At 43.3% G+C, this 19,236-nt stretch overlaps 1 protein-coding gene across 1 annotated transcript in view; it reads right to left on the bottom strand.

The window, feature by feature from the left end:
- cdin1 (CDAN1 interacting nuclease 1) overlaps positions 1–19,236 on the bottom strand; it is a 58,742-nt gene that overhangs the window by 31,091 nt on the left and 8,415 nt on the right. The window contains exons 3-9 of the mRNA XM_052085426.1: positions 17,881–17,926; positions 16,095–16,159; positions 15,179–15,239; positions 10,232–10,304; positions 1,541–1,620; positions 1,232–1,281; positions 410–477 (exon numbers count right to left, since the gene is read on the bottom strand). Of these exons, the coding sequence (XP_051941386.1) occupies positions 410–477; positions 1,232–1,281; positions 1,541–1,620; positions 10,232–10,304; positions 15,179–15,239; positions 16,095–16,159; positions 17,881–17,926 (443 nt within the window). The remainder of the gene's footprint in view (positions 1–409; positions 478–1,231; positions 1,282–1,540; positions 1,621–10,231; positions 10,305–15,178; positions 15,240–16,094; positions 16,160–17,880; positions 17,927–19,236) is intronic.

The following is a 19,236-nucleotide window of genomic DNA, read 5'->3' as shown; positions in this document are numbered from 1 at the left end:
TTAGAATATCACCTACAACGGCTGCTTTAAAGCAAAAATGGGCAATTTCCAATGTTCTGATGGCCACAAATGCCACGTGGATTGGTCAAATTGCTGTCAGAGGCTACTTTCTTCCAACTTTTTGCGGAGCAAGTATGAGAGGGGTGCAGGACGTTAGGGGGGGGGGCTTTGGAGAACCCTACAATACAAAATTTATCACCAGGGAAAGAGAAAATTAATGACCTTAAAACGAAACGAGTATATGCTTGTCGTCAGCTGGGGGCTTACACTTTTACTAACAGGAAACTATTAGCAATAAAATGACACATCCATTTTGCAGCAATCAATCATAGCCAGACGCGCCGGCAACAAAGGGGACACTTGAATGACGAATGCAACTTGATAGAAATAGGTTGAAGTGACGACTTACCCAGAAAGGACAAATTTTTCTCCCTGAGTTTGTCACAGAGCAGCACCTCGTGCTCATGGCCAATCGCACTGTGGGTTGAGAGTCAAGGATTCCAAAGGCAACGGTCTTCCAAAGCAACAAAATGGATGCACTCGAAGCAAACGCTTCTCTTTACGCCACTTATTAAGCTAAACATAAGGGCAGGATCGCCGTTTGTTTTGTTTTTTTTATTGAGAAAGAAGAAAGTCAACTATTTCTTTCAGTAGATTGAATGCCTATTTTGTAACGGAACATAGTTTATGGGTTGGGAAAAGTCAAACGGCTGGTAGGGAATGAGTTGGGCAGTTCACTACAGCTTAGACAAGAATAATTGCGAATGTGACAAATGACGTTAAACTTGAAATACATAATAAGAGAATATTAACCTGCACTGCCTAAGTGACGAATGTTACACATGCATTCGAAAAAGAAAAAAAAAGGTGACCTGAACTCTCCGTGGTGCTGAACTGCTTCCAATTGATGACAAAACAAAATGAGAAGACTCATAAAATACAAGCAAAGCCAGCTGGGACTCATACCAATGGCTTTCATTCACTATAACCCAACTCATGACATTTTTTTTTTAATTTTTCCTTTCTTACTCCGATCCAGCCGGTGCACATGGACATTTAGAATCCCAGCCGTTGTACATCTCCTTCCACATCCCGTTTCATTTGTGGTAGAGGGATGGCAAACGCCTCCTGCGTGAAGCAGAACTTTTATGTGGGGTGAGGGCAGACACATCTCATCCCCTTCAATAGCTCCTCGTCAATTTCAAGCTTAAAATTTTATGGGGTAGGATACTGTTTGATGCAGTCTACCAGTGGTCCATAACAGCAGTCGTTTACTGTGCACTGAGGAGAGTGGGGAAAGAGGGGAAGGGGGGGGGGGGGGGGGGGGGAATATTACAGCGTGTGGTGAGAGAGAGAGAGAGAGAGAGAGAGAGAGAGAGAGAGAGAGAGAGAAAAAGGTGGAGGTGAGGGAAGCTGTAATCGTAATGAGTAAGGAGAAAACGCGTACACAGTTGTTGGAGGCAACAACATTCTGAAGCTTTTCAGAAAGGAAGTCAAAATGCAATGAAACAAACAAACAAAATAATTGTTCAAATTTTACTTGGTATACGTTCTTGGCCAAGGTTTGGTCTGGTATTAATGACGGTTCCTTGAGCATGCTGTTGAGGACTGATTTGGAGGCTGTGGAGAGGAAGATAAAACAGAAGGGACAAATACGATGAAGCACACAGTAAAGTTGGCGTAACAAAAATGTCTTGGAGCTCTTTAATTGGATGAATCGCCGGGTTTGTTTTTCTACTTGCACAAATAAAAGCCTCACCTTAAATAGAGGGCTCATTTCTTCTCTTCATTGAAAGAAAAAGGAAGGAAAAGAAGAGGGGCAAAAATGAGCAGTGTTACGAGATTTTACAAGCGCTGCGGGAATCCAAATGACATCGAAGATTTAGCCTTCAGGCGTCACTTTTAGTTTAATGCATTAATATGTATGAATGCCATAATCAAACATAGATCATTAATTATCATTTGTTGAAAGTAAAAAACAAAATAGAGGTGTGACAATTGGTTAATCGAATCAAATGGATCGATATATATATATATTTTATAATTGCTTAGTTTGTGCAAAGCGCTAAAATTGTCCTTTTGCCTATTTTCTAACATAGTACGGCCCAATATCTGGTGCTTTCTGCAGTTGGGTAAATAATCCATCCATCCATTTTCTGAACCGCTTTATCCTCACAAGGGTTGCAGGGCATGCTGGAGCCTATCCCAGCTGTCTTCGGGCAGTAGGCAGGGGACACCCTGAACCTATGGCCGGCCAATCGCAGGGCACACATCGACGAGCAACCATAACCTCATAATCATACCTAGGGATAATTTCTAGTGTTCCATTAACTTATGGTTCATGTTTTTGGAATGTGGGAGGAAGCCGGAGTACCCGGAGAAAACCCATGCAGCCATGAGGAGCACATAGAAACTCCACACTGGAAGGCTGGAGCCAGAATCAAGCCCTGCAACTCTGCACTGCGAGGCAAACGCAGTAACCAGTCGCTCACCGTGCCACGGAATAAATAATCACAAAAGACAACAAAAGTGTCCAATTTTTTTTTTTTTAATTGACACGCGTGTAGAGATACTGTAAATGTCCTACCCATACTAGATGCCTGATACTCTCTGTAGTTGAGTACACCTGGGGAAACATGGTCACTGCTATGCGGAGTGGAAAATGTGAAAACATATTTCATTGAATCAAACGGCCTTGTGCTGGATTAGCATCCATATTAATAATAATAATAATAATAATAATGTTTTTTTTTTTTAAACAGCCGTTGGGCATCTTCACAGGTCTTCAATAGATAAATGTTCCAGTCCAACGCACAGGAGCGCCATGTAGTTTATCTATGTTACAAATGCCGGCTGTTCTGCATGTCTCTTCTCCAGTCTTGCTCTACTAACATTATAAATCAGCCAGAAAACCCTGCTGGATGGGTTTGCCAGGGTACTGCGGCAGGGGAGAGCAGAAAAGAAAGCTGGGAAAAAAAAATGAAACAACCTTAAATCATTTCTTAAAAAGATTTTGATAAAATGGGTTGTAACATTGTGTGACGAAATGGCAAAGGTGCGCCAATATTCGCCATATTCCAGACAATACTTGCTTCATCAGGAAATTGTGTGTAGGGAAAATATAGCTGTTTCCATCCAGAGTGACACTGCCGACTGGCTCTGGAGCTTCCAAAATTCAAAGAGACGTTTCAATGAAACCTGGTGGATGCTCTTTTACAGGTTTTGCGATTGTGAGCAGGACGAGCTGTGCTTGGAGCTTTCATCTACGGAATAAAGAAGGCCGGAATAGCAACGGAGCCTTAAGCACTCCCTCCTCACTGACACCTCTTTTATTTGCGCTACCTTTTCTGTTTTAGCCTCGCCCTCCAGCTCATAACCACACACAGTCCCCCTCGCGACTGCCAAGCACGGGCTTTATTTCTTTGCTCATTTCTTTCCGAGGTTGGTCTCTTTCTTTTTTTTTTTGTTTTTTTTTTTTTGTTTCCCTCCCCTCCTCAATGGATCCATACCACACTCCCGAGCAGGAAAGAGGGGTTGTAATTTCCCCTTGAGTTAGGACACCTCATGACAAATGATAATGGTTAATCAATAAAGCATGGGAAATATGAGGCGGGAAACTTTATGAAGCCAGGAGACGTATGACTCCGCGGACAACACTGTTTTCCCTTAACAAAGTCGCTACTCGAGTGTGCCTAATAATCTGAAGGAAAATCAAAGGAGCTGCAACCACATCAGCAATATTGGCAACTTATTCCACTTTAATGGCATTTGGATTGATTTCTTTCCTCCCCCCCCTCCCTCGTCCTAATGGTCCTTTTATAGATTTGACGCTGCTTCTGCAAAACAGTCATGTGTATTAAACCTCCCCGAAGGCTAACGGTAGCCATTAAAGCCCTTGTCTCACTAGTGCTCATAATTGGAGGTTTGACCACCACCACGATTTGGTCTCACATAACCCACACAAATACACACTTCTGAAGTAGACTATTATCTCCTCTCCGTCCCCGAAGATTGTTTCGTACAGTGGAACTTCCAAAGTCCAATACTTTAACGCTCGTAAAAGTTGTCTTCAAGGAGACATTCTATGTAACACACACAATTTAAAACAGCTCATGTGTGTTTTAATGACTTGAAATGTCTGTGACAAGCTTTTGTCAAAATGCCCCCAGGAGCAAGAGTTATAGCCCACTTCACTGGAATTAGGCTGGCTTGCACAAGTGACTCACTGCTCACCCCACCCCCTCTTCTGACCGACCCTTACCTTGTCAAAAACTACATGAATGGCAATGCCATGGTGTGCTTTTAATTTGAAGTTGTTCCTGCCAGCGCGTGGTGACGCGGCGGCTCGACACACTAACCACTCGAATCCCAGGCCCACAATTATGAAAAATAAAATGCTGTCCGTATGGGACCATTTCTTTTGTTACGCACAAATCGGTGGTGCACCAATGTCACAGTCAATTTTGGAGGTTCCACTGCATTTTGGCGACTCATCGCAATGAGGGTGCTCTTCTTGATTTTATTTATATTTATATTTATATATATATAGCTCCGGTGTCCTCCCACATTCCAAAAACATGCATGGCAGGCTGATTGGACGCTCTAAATTGTCCCTAGGTGTGAGTGTGGGTGCGAATGGTTGTTCGTCTCTGTGTGCCCTGCGATTGGCTGGCAACCGATTCAGGGTGTCCCCCGCCTACTGCCCGAAGACGGCTGGGATAGGGTCCGGCACCCCCCGCGACCCTAGTGAGGATCGAGCGGTTCGGAAAATGGATGGATGGAGTTATATATATATATATATATATATTACTTTTTTTTTGCTGTAGTGGGGTTAAAAATAGCGATAAAGAGGATGACCTTGGTGCTGACATTGTGGAATTCCAGCCAAGCATCTACGCGATGGAAATCGATGGCCGGGCCGCGAATAAATCACAACGCTTTTAAAATGAATTTACCCTAATGCTCATTCATCACACGCTGTAATACCTTCGCAGGCCCTGGCTCAGTTTCAACGGTGTGCACAAACACAGCAGTAAATAACAACAGGGCGCCGGCGTCCCTCGCATCGCTGCAGCTTCCGACATCAGCATACATTAAAAGACGCCCCCGCCTTGCACTGCATCGCTCCTCCATGACACTCTGAGCTCATCTTTGGAGAGCGCGTGCACGCGTGCACACACACACACACACACGCACACACACACCAAGCAGCGACATACATAAAATAGAGGAATATAAAAAGCACAATCTGAAGAGCACCAGACACAGAGAACAAAGCCCTGCAGCGCAGCTTTGCCCCCTTGTAAACATTCACCAAATTTACTGTAATTGTCCCGCGTTGGTATAAATTGTGACTAAGGCGCCGTATCACACCATCAGCATCTGAACACGGCGAGAACAGAGGAGGAGAGAAAACAACAAATACGACGCTGCGCCTCCGTTGGGATTTGCTAAACAAATCACGAGGCTGCATTGGAACATAAAACTCAAAAAGAAGACAAGCTAACAACAAAATAACAGTGATTTATCGCGACTCACGTGTGTCATTTCTTTCAATTCCTCCGCCCGGGTGAAAAAAGTCATTATCGCAAATGCTGAGAAACCTCATTAGATAGCAACATTTGTTGAGGGAGGACCATAATAAACAATAACGGATGACGATTGTTATTGCCTCTGACACTGATGAGCTCCTCTGCAAGTTTGTTTATTAATTAAAAAAAAACACGATCCACAAAGTGTGTGTGGTGAGGAGAGGTGGGGGGGGGGGGCACTTAGCCATTTCCTCTACATGCCCACCACCTCCGACGCTACACACCCTCTCCCCCCACGCAACTCGAGGCATTGAGCTGTGGCGTGGTGGGGGGGGGGCGTTTGGGTTCACTCGTTCATCAAACTTCATGGAGCAAGGGAGAGACAGGGCCTGATAATGTGCGCCGCGCTAAAGCTGATTTTCCATGATGAATCTCGGAGCATATAAATTGGCTAATATCTGAAAACATTTACAGATACTCCAGGAATTGACTACTTGCACGACGTGATGGATGAGTCTCCCAGACGCTGGACGACAGCTCCGCAAATCTCCACGGCTGCCTAAAGCCCCCCTCATTTGATTTTCCAATTTACTCCTTTTTAAATGCTTCCTCAAATAGAAGCTACATGGCGGAGGGGGGCTTGGGCGAGAGATCGGTAGAACACTTTTAAAAAAAAAAAAAAAAAAAAGGTCTTTTTAGACTTCCCGTGGTTATATGAGGTGCAGGAGGAGCCGGTTCCCTGAAGAGGTTACTGGGGCAGAACTGATCTGCTTCCACCTGATTCTCCCTGAAAGCGCTGAGATGAGACTCTACACATTCCAGTGTGTGCGCATGTGTGTAAAAGAATTGCTGCGGTAGATCTGGCAGCAGCGAGGCTACATAGGTCAGGCCATTAGACTGCGGCAGAGGCTGGCTGGAGCTCCTCTCATGAAAGGGAGTAATTAGTATACTTGTCAAGTGGAGTGCCACGGCCCAGCTCGCCTCCGCCGCACTTGCAGGAGAATCGCTCATCGTTCTTTCCTTCCGCACGCACTCCCTTTCCTGCTTCTCTCATTATTTCTGAACGCGCATACGCAAACAGTTCAGGTGAGCGAGAGCTTTAACAATGACAGTGGACTCCCAAGTTTGTCTGGATGCAACGCAACGTGACATCCAGGTATCTACAAAACACCGGAGCCATTATGAATAGATCAAAAGGAGCCTGGAAACATTCTCGTAGTGTTAACATCAAACGCGGGACATTTATAACCTGGCGTACGGGGCTTCTGTAAAGGAATGCTACAATAAATCTAGAGGGTGCTCGAATCACACAGTTACAAAACACGCAGGGAGCAATCTAATCTGGAGCCGGGCCTTGGGAAAATGGAAAAGGTCAAATAGCTAGCAAAATTGCCTCCTCGAGAAAGAGGGAGAGAGAGAGCGAAAAAAGTATGTCTAAATCTAGAGCGCCTGTCAAAGAGAGGAGCCGAAAGAGGGCTGACGAGATTGAAGCATAGCAAAGATGGTCGGGAGGCGGGTGCTGGAGGAGCGGGAGCACCTTCGCTATGTGTGGCTGCTCGTGACAACCGATATTCCACAGTGGAGATTTTAATGAATGCTATGACCATATTTTCTAATGTAGCGGACATTCGGGTGCCTTGAGTGACTGTTACACAAAGCATCAGGCGTCTAGTTTGGTTCAGTCCATAATTATTTTTTAATAAAAATACTACATCCAATTATTGATCGGCCGATGCCCTTTGAAAATCACTTTTCCTAACTGGGGTCAGCAGAGAGGCAGGACGCACAACCAGACTTGGTTCAAACCGAAGGAAAATGACAACCTAACATGCATGTTTCAGAATGCAAGAGGAAGCCGGAATGTCCGCACAAACCCAAACAAACAGCGGGAGTGTATCCAAACGCCACGCAGGAGGGAAGATTCCAACTCAGAGCTCAAGAGCTGTGAGGCAGACGTATATTATTATATTATATTAGAAATTATAGTACCTAGACAAGTCAATTGTTTCAATATTAGGACTGAATGCCTTCAGCTTCCTTAATACTCCTGCTTCGGAGGCGCATGACCTTCATATAGTGGACTAAATCTGCATTTAAGTTCTCATGCGACCTTTCCCTTCCAACTGGTACAAATCAGCTTCGACGAGACAAGGATCATTATGATTGCTGATATCACATTCAATACATACTAAACTGCTTTGAACGCATTGATTTATTTAGAAAGCCACCAGATACTATTTCGTTCTGCTTTGTGGATGCTCTTGCCAATGTTTTTTTTTTTTTGCTGAAAGAACCTTCTGAGAAGCGGGCGGGTTGACGGTGTGTGTGTGTGTGTGTGTGTGTGTGTGTGTGTGTGTGTGTGTGTGAGAGAGAGAGATTGGTCGTCATGGTGAGTCGCAAAACAAAACAAGGAAGGCGCAAGAAACAATTTGAAAGTCTGTATCGATCCAGCACGGGTGATTGTACAGACGTATATTCCCAGCACCCAAAGGCACCGCGGCCCTATATCTCTTGAATGCAAAGGAGAATGGAGAGAATTAAAGAAAGAGGAAAAAAAACAACAGCGAGCCACTCCCCCCAGTCGGAGTTAATGTCCCTTATATAGAAGTCTATTGATCTTCACAGGACGTTTTGGAGTCCGAAAGTAACTCGCGTGCGAGGAGGAGCATGACAAATGCGCCTGCCACTAGCACTGAAGCAGCCCGTGAGCTAATTGCCAGAAAAGACAATTCCCTACAGGAGGCATTGTTTCATGATGCTAACGCACGACTTGAATGTAATACACCAGTGGCGGGCAGCCTTGCACGGGGACTTAAGCGGCCTAATCCGGTCATGAATACGACCGCTATCAGGTCACAATTTTACAGAAAACCATTACAATATATTTTCGAGCAGTTCACAATCTATTTTTTTTTCCTCCGAGATGAGTGAACTGTGTCGTCAAAGCTAGCTAGCATCACGCTCGTAGATGCTACGGTGGTAGTGCCAAATAAATAACATCGCAAGACTACGTAGCTTAAACGATCAGAAGATGAAAAGATAAATGGAGCGAATTTCAGTCTTGTGAAAGCCGACATTGCTGATTATTTTGAGAGAAAAAAGGAAAGAAAAAAAGCGACTGCTAATCATGTGTATGATAGATATTGATAGAATAGAATGTGCTCTAAATCGTAGGATGATGAATTTCACGTTTTGTATTTCCTATGAAATCATTCTTTTGATAACGATGCGCTCACAAGTGTTACTGTTTTCAAAGTGATATCAAACACGCCGTGAAACACCAAATCATGTTTTCACTGTATCGCAACGCAGGGAAGCGGTCTAATAACATCCGAGATTGCCTGTGTCTGCCGGATGAATGACCACCTCCACAAACCGCGGCGACTTGTATTTTGACAAGCAGTGGATAACGGTGCTGTAGGTCCAAAGCAATCACACTTTGACGTTGACAAATCGCCGGGCGGTGGTGAATTCGAAAATAACACACATCCCCTTCCATCTCCTTGGTGATTAAATAGCGAGCGCGTCTTCTCTGGTCAACAAGCAGGCTTCTGCATAGGGCTGTTGATGGTGATGTTTTATTGCATTTAAATGATTTATTTTTTCAAAAATGTCTGAAGCAAATGTCAAATTATCATGGCAAGCCAACTTCAAGGGGAAGTCGAGTCTTGAATTTTCTTGACAATAACTGGTGTCCATGTTCCTGATGAATATTGCGTTTGAGGAATATTAATATTAAATAAAACATTTCACCTGTTTTTAGCTTTCTCGGGGGGGCGGCCATTTTGTCACTTTCTGTCGAATGAACGTGACATCACATTTGCGCGTGGCTCGGGTAACGATCACCTGTTTCTGGAATTTGAACATTAACTGAGCCATGAGCAACTCTGATGCCTCCTGAGGTGGATAAAAACAGGTGGATTTCCTCCTTAATTCATATTCCACAAACACAATATTAATCAGAATGACGTATTTGGAGTAGCGGTGCGGCAAAGAACAGCTTACTGTCAAGAAGATGTTGGACTTCACTTCCCCTTTAACATTTAACAGCTACGTACACTGTGTAGCAGATACCTGCCTAGTCAAACTAAAAATACTTAAAAGTAACATATAAGTCGATGATACCTATTATGTTTTTATGCCCAACCCGCTTGCCATGAATTACTCATATGTTTTTGCTAACACTTGCCTGACTGTCCCTTCACATTTCTGACAGAACGTCTGGACAATGTCTTCGACATTTTCAACCAAAAAAAAAAAAAAAGTTGAAAGCATCTGGAATTTACTTCCTCTGCAGCTCATCCATCAGCACGACCTCTGTGCTGTTTTGCTTTTTGTTTTGTCACGTTTTGCCAACACAATTTCCTCAGTGGAGCCCCAGCAAGGTTGCAGAGAGGATGCAGGAATCAGGAGGAGGTGAAGCTACGTTAGATGGATTTAACTGGGGATGAGGGGGGAAGGACTTCAATGTTATAAATAACACTGATGAGGTGAGCTCGCATTGATCCAAAGTGCAGTTGAGGGGCGGCGGTCCTCCTACCACTCAATCGTCAAACCTACTCGAGGTAGTCTGTTGCGCATTTGGATGGAGCAGAGAGGAAAATGCAGCAAAGGCAAGAACAGAAGGTGGATTCCAGAGACAAAGCACTCCAATTAAGACCGATGGGAGACAATGATTGAGTGGGCGAATGGAAACTCACGCATTTCGCCCTCCAGGTCCTGAAGGAACCTGTCTAGGATGATGCGAGCCATCAGCGCAGGAGACAAATCCACCTAGAAAATGAGAGAATTAGCCTTTATTAAAAAAATAAGTCTTAATGTATGGTATGAATACACAACTATTTCTTTTTGGCAAGGGGATCAATTTCCAAATTGTTTTTAATTAGAAAAAGAAAGTCTTACCCATAGCAAATAATGAATGTGATGTAATTCTATCCTGTTCCTGATATCAAACCATTACTAACTCAACAACACAAAGAATCCGGTTGCCTTGATTGGATCTTTGTGGATTAGTTTGACCCCGATGTCTAAATTGACATTCAAGCGGTGTGATAATTCAATATCAGCATGTATCAAGATTGAAACGAGACTGATGTCATTGGAAAAGGCCTTTGATATAATGTTAGATATCTTTTTTTTTTAATCTGAACACAAATCACAATCGTGCGGAAGTTGTATGTTCTACAAAAAAGAAAAACAAATGTTCTAATTTATTTTGGTGCTCTGTGATCTGCACTCTCACCAGATTTGTGATGTCACAAGTTTCTTTTAATTTTTTGTTTTGTTTATGTGATGGCCTACAATATTCCACCCCAGTGGTTGACAACTTAACTCCAGGCTTGTTTTCACTTGAGTTTCATTTTTTTTAATTATTTATTTTTTGGTCTTGTTCTTTGACCCATGCGCAAGTCCTCCAATGGTTTGGCGGAAACTGGTTTTGTACATTTTGCAGCATCAAACTAGCTGACAGACATTTCAAGGCGCTTGACAGAAGTCGTATCATTAGCAAGATGCAATCTGTCCACTATTGTTTTTAGTAAAAATGAACCATCAAGTGCTGGACACAATGATGGACACTAAAATTGTTTTGGAAACCATTTAATTTAATTAACTCAAACAACATCAACTACAAGACGACAAATTAAGGCGTTCCAAAACCTTTTTGCTTCAGAACAAATTAAGTCTTTTTTTGAGGACTGTGGCAGAAGTAAAAAAAAAGAATATTTTAATCTTGTTTTCATAATAGGGAAGTAAAAAGCCTTTTAGCTCATCTTATTGACTCTTCACAAGAGTTTCTCCTTTTAACGTCAGTTGCATTTGTCAGTGTCACCCTACGATGACTTCAAAAAGGCAACATAAAAAAGGCCACTCTCAATAAAGAGCATAGCGATTAGATTTTCCAACTACATTTTGCTTCTTTGTCACACCCAGACCTCATCTCTCAGCTTATTGGCCTGCTTTCCATTTGCACCTTTGGATAGCAAGAGGATCATAGATTCCCGGTAAAGCAGCAGCACTTTACCAGTCATCTTTGTTCTGTGGTAAATAATTTTTGTGAATTATATTCCAGAGTTCATTCTTTCCCAGGGCTAATGAGCGTGGAACTCTCGAACACAATAACGTTGCGTGACCCATGGTCGACCTACAATTCTCCTATTTCAAAACACAATTTCCCAGAGAGATTAATTACATTTGCAATAATGAGTTCCAGCGCCCAAACTTTGCCCTCACAGAATCTTTATTAACTGAAAAGGAAATTCCTCGGTTACCATTTTAACATTATTATGTCATGTATAAGTAGAACGTTAACCACTTTAATATGACTTAAAAAAAACCCCACACAAAATACCCATCATTCATTCATTCATTCATTCATCTTCCGAGCCGCTTGATCCTCACTAGGGTCGCGGGGGGGAGCCTATCCCAGCTGTCTTCGGGCAGTAGGCGGGGGATACCCTGAATCGGTTGCCAGCCAATCGCAGGGCACATAGAGACGAACAACCATTCGCACTCACACTCACACCTAGGGACAATTTAGAGTGTTCAATCAGCCTGCCACGCATGTTTTTGGAATGTGGGAGGAAACCGGAGCACCCGGAGAAAACCCACGCAGGCCCGGGGAGAACATGCAAACTCCACACAGGGAGGTCGGAGCTGGAATCGAACCCGGTACCTCTGCACTGTGAAGCCGACGTGCTAACCACTGGACTACCGGGCCGCCCTAATACCCATCATCTATTACTTTATTTTAATGTTAAGGACAAATAGGGAGGGTTGGTAGTCATGCAAAAGTATCAATTCAAATCCACCACAAATGTATTTTAAAACATAAACACACCAATAACGCTTTATACTTTGATCTCAAGTCACCTGTGGCAGCTAGCAAGTAACCAGCTAGCGCAATAAGCTAACGTAGCAGTCTTACATCCTTACTCGATGCGCCTGGACTTTTCAAGTCTATATTTGCTGTTGAAAAAAAGGGGGGGAACTATCAAAAGTGGGAATGAACAGAAATTAAATGCGCATCAGTGCCTAAAAAAAGTCTAAAAATCAAATGTAAGGCTGAAATGAGGTCTAGTGATGCGCGTTGCTATCCAGACCACATATACAATTTCAGCCTTGCGTCCCCTCGTGAATATCTTGCTCCAACAAGCTTGAAGACGTTCGTGACTTAAGGTTAAGGCGTATTGGCATCTATTCTAAAGCCTTTATGTTTAACTGACCTTTACATAAAACGTCTATATTGGGCATAAAATGGCAATATTCACGGGGGACAACTAGGGGCGAAAATGGTCCGGTAGCGGTTTTCATCATTGTTAATCACTTCTCGCCATTGGAGATATATTGTCTCATAAAGGAATGAAACTACATCAATTAGTGGTCTGAGAGAGCATGAGTGCTTGGTTTAAATGTTAAGTAGCATATTAAAATGACAGTTAAATGGTTCATAGACAGTTATCTCGGAGCCGGAATCAGTCCTTTAAAAAGAGGAAGAAAAAACCTTGTGTCAATTAAATGGAGAATGAATAATGACAGTTAGCTTTGAGGCGCCACTGATGCATGTGAGCTCCTCTGATTTTAGATTAAGAAACACTTCAGTGCCATTGACTGGTCTAAGGACGCAATAAAAATTCTAATGTGGATTTAAATGGGCAAACTCAGGCTGGGGCGGCCCGGTGGTCCAGTGGTTAGCGCGTTGACCTCACAGTGCTGAGGTCGTGGGTTCGATTCCGGCTCCGGCCTCCCTGTGTGGAGTTTGCATGTTCTCCCCGGGCCTGCGTGGGTTTTCTCCGGGCACTCCGGTTTCCTCCCACATTCCAAAAACATGCATGGCAGGCTGTTTGAACACTCAAAATTGTCCCTAGGTGTGAGTGTGAGTGCGAATGGTTGTTCGTCTCTGTGTGCCCTGCGATTGGCTGGCAACCAGTTCAGGGTGTCTCCCGCCTACTGCCCGGAGACAGCTGGGATAGGCTCCAGCACCCCCGCGACCCTAGTGAGGATAAAAGCGGTTCGGAAAATGAATGAATGAATGAAACTCAGGCTGGAGTGACGTGGGGGCAATGTGCGGAAATGACAAATAAATAAAAGGAAGTGACATCTGGTTTCACAAACTCGGTGATGATTTTTTTTTTTGCTTTGGGTGGACTAATTGGAAGCACAAAATGCAAAAAAATGATGAAGTGCACATATCAAGTGCACTTGAAAGTATATTCCATATTTCTTCAAATCCTCCGAATAATGTAGTAAACTAAAGACTTAGGACCATCTCCTTCAAAAAGATTCTCATCAGTGGGAAAAACATGTAATAACCGTAATTATCTCAGTTCAAAGACGCGAGTTCCCCGATGAGCTCATTTGGATCATGTTGCAAACTAAAACAGCTGCGGTGAAGCATGTAAACATGTTTTCCTATTATTTTACAACCCCTTAAAGTGAATTTAGTCGTTTATTTCGAAATACCTTTTACAGGTTTGAAGATAATTACTGAAAACCTCTGAGATGGTGTCACGGCTTTAGAGTGCCTTGTTGTTAACCATGAGTGTGTAGATGTCACAGTGATGAAGGTAAAAGCGCCACGAGGTAGGGCATTTTTATTTTGGGTGTGGACTGTGGATTTGGGCAGACATTGCCACTCTAGAGCACCTCCTTGGAGCAGTGTGGCCGACCCATATTCCAACCACCGGGGGCTTTCAACAGTATATTTTTGCAGCCCAAACATGAAGTTATATGTTATCATAAGAAAGACGCTAAACAGGGTAACCAAGTTGTAAAAGAGGTGTTTGATGGACAATTGAAACGGGCGTGGTTTTCAGTGCATTCAGCAGACACACTCACAGCATCTGAGAGCAGAGATGGTGGCTATTTTGAAGCCTCATTTTATATGCGTAGAGATTTTTTTTCTTAAATTATTCACATTTGGCCGGGATGTTACCAACTCTCCTCTGTCGTGTGTCAAATTTACAAGACTTTTTACAGGCATTTTACAGGCACTTTAAAGTCTGCTGAGGTCTTGCTGCATTTTCTAAAAACGTTCCCATCCGTGTTCTTTGTGGATATGGCATCTTTATTCAGGCATATGGTCGCTCCGCAGTGATGTGTGTATCCATGTTTGTTTTGGAAACAACTTGTAACTTATTTGTTCCACCAAATCTGCTTTGTGTCTTGCGATTTCTCCGCACCGGTCCAAAGTCACGCCCTTGGTCGCTGTTAGTGGAATGCGGTCTGTATTATTTTTTACATATGTCATTGTTTAGATTTCGTAAATACCCATGACTTAACCTAACGCACAACCAGCGACATCATGTCAAATCAAACAAGCAATGAAGTGATAGAAGGAGGAATTAACGGCTGACCCTTCGCTCCTCACCTGTCTGCAGTTTGCACTTTGCCCGGGCCGGTGCAATTTGGGGAAAATTGCACGATAAAACACAACAAAGTATTTTCACATCTGCTTGATGGAGGTGAGAGCTAATTACATTAAATAATTGATAATGGCGCGGACCATTTCAGCAATTTTCATAATGACTAACAGACAAGAGAGAAAATCAAAAACCGCTGCCAACCTCTATCTCGGCATTCATACAAAAGGACATCAATGAAGGAGCTGGAGGGGTGGTGGGGAGTGGGGGTGGAGCTTAAACCATTACCTCATTGGCCAACTCCAGCAAGACGGGAGCAGAGGGATGCGCCGTGGCCTCGCTCAGATACCTTCATTACAACAAAAGAAGAACAAAAGCATTGACAACAAATACGAACCAGACAGAAGAGGGGAGCAGCGCAGGCTAGCCGAGACATGCTAATGTCCCTGATGGCTTTGCCCTGGCTGGCATATGGCAGGCTCGATGTGGTTAAAGCAGCACGGCTCCGAGTGCTTCCAATCCAACCCCCCAAACCCCCAAAGCCAGACATGAATAAAGTGGTTAGTTAGCCGCTGCCGCCAAAAAAGGCAGTTTTCCCTCCCCAGCTCTAGAACAAACAGCTTGAGATTCACTATTCACATACTTACTGGTATGGTAAAACGTATGCTGGTAGCTTTCTGTTTTAGTTTTAACTGTGGTTTGTAAACGTGTCTCTTCAGAGGTGCCATTTTTGGGATGTTGTTTTGCACAAATGCATGTACTATATCCTAGATCCTGGATACAGCTACTGGAGGCATGCCTTCAGCGTCCCCTTTCATGCCCACCCTTCCCACTTCATCATCCGCAAGCTGTCCTCAGTTACGTCCGCCTTTGCTCAATACATACAGGAGGTGTCGGCACAACATCAGGCAGTCAAGCGGAACCTTCATTAAAGTCACACAACACCATTCACAGATTTGGCAACTGGGTCCATACACAAGGCGACGTGCATTCTAAGGCACACCGTCCATTTTGGAGAAAACCGTCCATTTTTAGGAGCGCCTTTCGGTCATGCAAATACAGTACATGTACTGTTTTTCTTAAGACGGTGCTTTACTTTTAGTACGGAATAGGCAGCGGTCTGGATTGAATCCCAAGTACTCGATGAATGGAGTCCATTTCCCCGTGGCTAACAGGCCAATGACATAAAGCAGAAGCACCATACCTTTGGTAGTGGCTTTCAATGACGTCAGGTGCGTGGTGCCTCGAAATTGTCCTTTTGGTTCGTTTCTGTGGTGCGAATGGGAGAAAGATGTCATTAGAATCCACTAAAAACACTACTACTATTTTTAATACTATGATACATCAAATTAGGAATAGTATTTTACCTTTTTTTTTTGTTGACTATTCCAGCGGTCACCCTAATTTCTTTACATTTTTTCAAAACACACTCAGATTTAAAACATACTACAGTGGTCTTCAAATAAGCGAATGAATCAGGCGGTGTAAAGCGCATTCAACACTGTATTTTGTAGATCAAGTGCTACAAAAGTGCAGTTCATTTACCATTTTAATCAAATTGCATTTTTCATTGGCTGGACTATGAAACATTTCTTGGGAAAACTACGATAAGTAACAGATTCAAGTGCACATTTTTTTTTCAGTTTTATATACTATAAATGACGCAACAAAAATATTTTCTCCAGGTACTCCCAACTTCCTCCCACTTTCCAAAAACATGTATGTTACATTAATTTAATACTTTAAAATGCCCAGGTGAAAAAGTGAACGATTGTCTATGCGTGGCCAGCAATTGGCCAGTGATCAATTCAGGATGTATCTTGCCTCTTGCCCAAAGTCAGTTATAGCCCACCCGTAAATAGGAAATGGATGAATGGATGGATTTTGTTGAATGTTGACAGTTTGACCCTGGAATTGATTATTTATATTTCCATTATTTCCCGCGCGGGGGGAAAAAAAAATCTTTTGAATCCAAACAAATTGACTTTGGAGGTTCAACTACATAGTATGCCATTTCAGCTGAAAATCACGACTGCTACTTCCAAGAAAATGTTAATTCACGCTCCATTCAATTTGTCACAAAGTGAAGGATTTAAGTTTTCCCCGTCCAAGTGAATAAAATAAAGCCTGACGTACTTAGCCTTGGCGTCTCTTTCGTACTCGTTCTTATGAATGAGCATGAGGGATCTTAGGTCGAAGCGATTTATTTTCAATAAGTTTCCCGGAGAGGGTGATTGCGCGGTCAAAGTATGCAAAGGTAGCCTTGTACAGACGTCACCTCTACCCTCTTCTCCTGATCGAACAATGATGCTATTCCCATGTTCCTCAAGCTGACATTTCCATGCAAACGCCTCGCTGAGGAGCAGGACAAAGGTTAGGAGAGGAAAAAGCATTGTTTAAAAAAAACAACTAATTTAAAAACTGCTAGACAAGAGGGGGGGGAAAAATGTAATTCCACCGAGACAGCCCTAGTGACTGACACCCGTCAGCCGGATGATAAATGACTCCATTTTCTGCCCGTGCAGCCTTCTGCCACTGGCGGCGGCGGCCATTTATCATCATCGGCTGTCAAGCGTGGAAAGCGGCAGTGACAGTGCGAGTCAGCAAACATTTAGCACACGCAGCCGCACTAGACGGGGAAATTATTATTGTCAGAATAATAATGGTTTAGCATAATTTATTACAGGTCCGCCAAATAAGCAGGGGCTAGATGTTATTAGACAGATGGATGGGGAGTCTTGGCAGCCATCCACCGAGGCTCGGGCAGGCAAGTGGCGTCGACGTGAGGAAGAGGAGGTGGGTGATATAAACGAGTGTAAATTGGCAAGGTGCAGGTGGGGGGGATATGGTGAAGGGGGGGGGGGGTTACTGTTTGAGGGGCATCTTCCAAACCAATCAGAGAGCTGGCAGTTCAATTACAAAGAAATAAAGGGACATTCATCATTCAATTAGGCACCTGTCAGGGCTCACAAAGGAAGAAAAGTTCGAACCTGGTACTCCAGGGAGAAGATGCTCAGAAGAGTGGACTGCGAGTGACTGGAACAAATAAAAGAAGGACAAAATTAATTACCAGAAAGCACTGCACACATTGACAAAGGAAGAGAGGATGGGTGTGTTGCATGTGTGTGTGTGTGTGTGTGGGGGGGGGGGCATCAAAGCACGGCCCAGATGCCCCGTAATCGAAAGGAACATGAAAACGAGTGAGGCAAAGTTGTTCCAGATGATCGCCTCTGACAGAGAAGACATCAGGAGCTTGAGTGAGGAGTTTGATGTCACTTTCATATATACTGTCGCAACACTTTGATTCATCTAGTGGAATTTAATGACATTTGGGTGGGGGTGGGGGGTGGGGCAATTTACAGACAATGGGAGAATGGTCATGATATGGGCTCACTTTTCGGACCGGCATGTGGAACTCACTGCGTGACGATGAAACCACTAACCACCCCCGCCCCTCATCCCCCAAAGCAACTGGCGGGCTTTGAAAATGGAAACTCGCACTGCAGGAAGCACAGTGGCTCCCAGGAGTCCGTTCATTCCAAAAAGCTTGCCATAAGCTACATTCATCCCCGGCCCCCGGTCAATGTCAAACACCTGGCAAAGACAACCAACGTGGGGAAACAAGCAGCAGTAAAAAGGACTGCCTTCAATATCCCCCTGCTTGTACAGAACAGAATACCACATTGTAACCCAGAAAAATTTAAGAATGTTCTTCAAACTAAAAAAAAAAAAAGAATTATCCATGTATTTGATAATCGATTGAGTGTCTTCGATTCATCGTCACACCTCCACAAAAAGTGTAAAAAGAACTCGGCAACAGAGACTCTCCACGCTTCACTTTGCATCCATCGGTTTATATTAGAGGTCTCTACAATAAAAGAAGCTTTATTATTCATAGAGTGTGAGACAATTCAAGGACAGTTTGATTTTAAAATGGAATGATTTGGTTAGATTGAGCTAGACTGTGATTCGATTCGATATCGTGAGACTCATTTCGAGAGTCTATGATGCAATGAGGTTCTTGTTAGCATTTTACATGCATGACTGAACTTGACAGCTCTTTAAAAGCGCAATTTCTTTCGAAGAGATCCCTTAACTAAAAGACGATACGTATCTTGATATATTTCAAAGTGGAACGATTTGATTGATTCACTCGTACCTTTTAAGTCAGAACCAATTTTCCGATTCAACCCATTTTTTGTTAGACGCTTAGTATCCAGAATATGAAATTATAAACACAGAATAGTTAAGTGTTATTGTAAAACACAGCTGGTAACAGCCATCTCATTTCATGCCTGCAAAAAAAAAAAAATCACATTTTTCCAAAAACATTGTATTCTTGGCAG

The sequence above is a fragment of the Hippocampus zosterae genome, chromosome 14 (genome assembly GCF_025434085.1).
Source record: "Hippocampus zosterae strain Florida chromosome 14, ASM2543408v3, whole genome shotgun sequence".
NCBI classification, from domain to species: Eukaryota; Metazoa; Chordata; class Actinopteri; order Syngnathiformes; family Syngnathidae; genus Hippocampus; species Hippocampus zosterae.
Note: the sequence above shows the minus strand (reverse complement) of the source record. Positions and strands in the feature narration are given on the sequence as shown.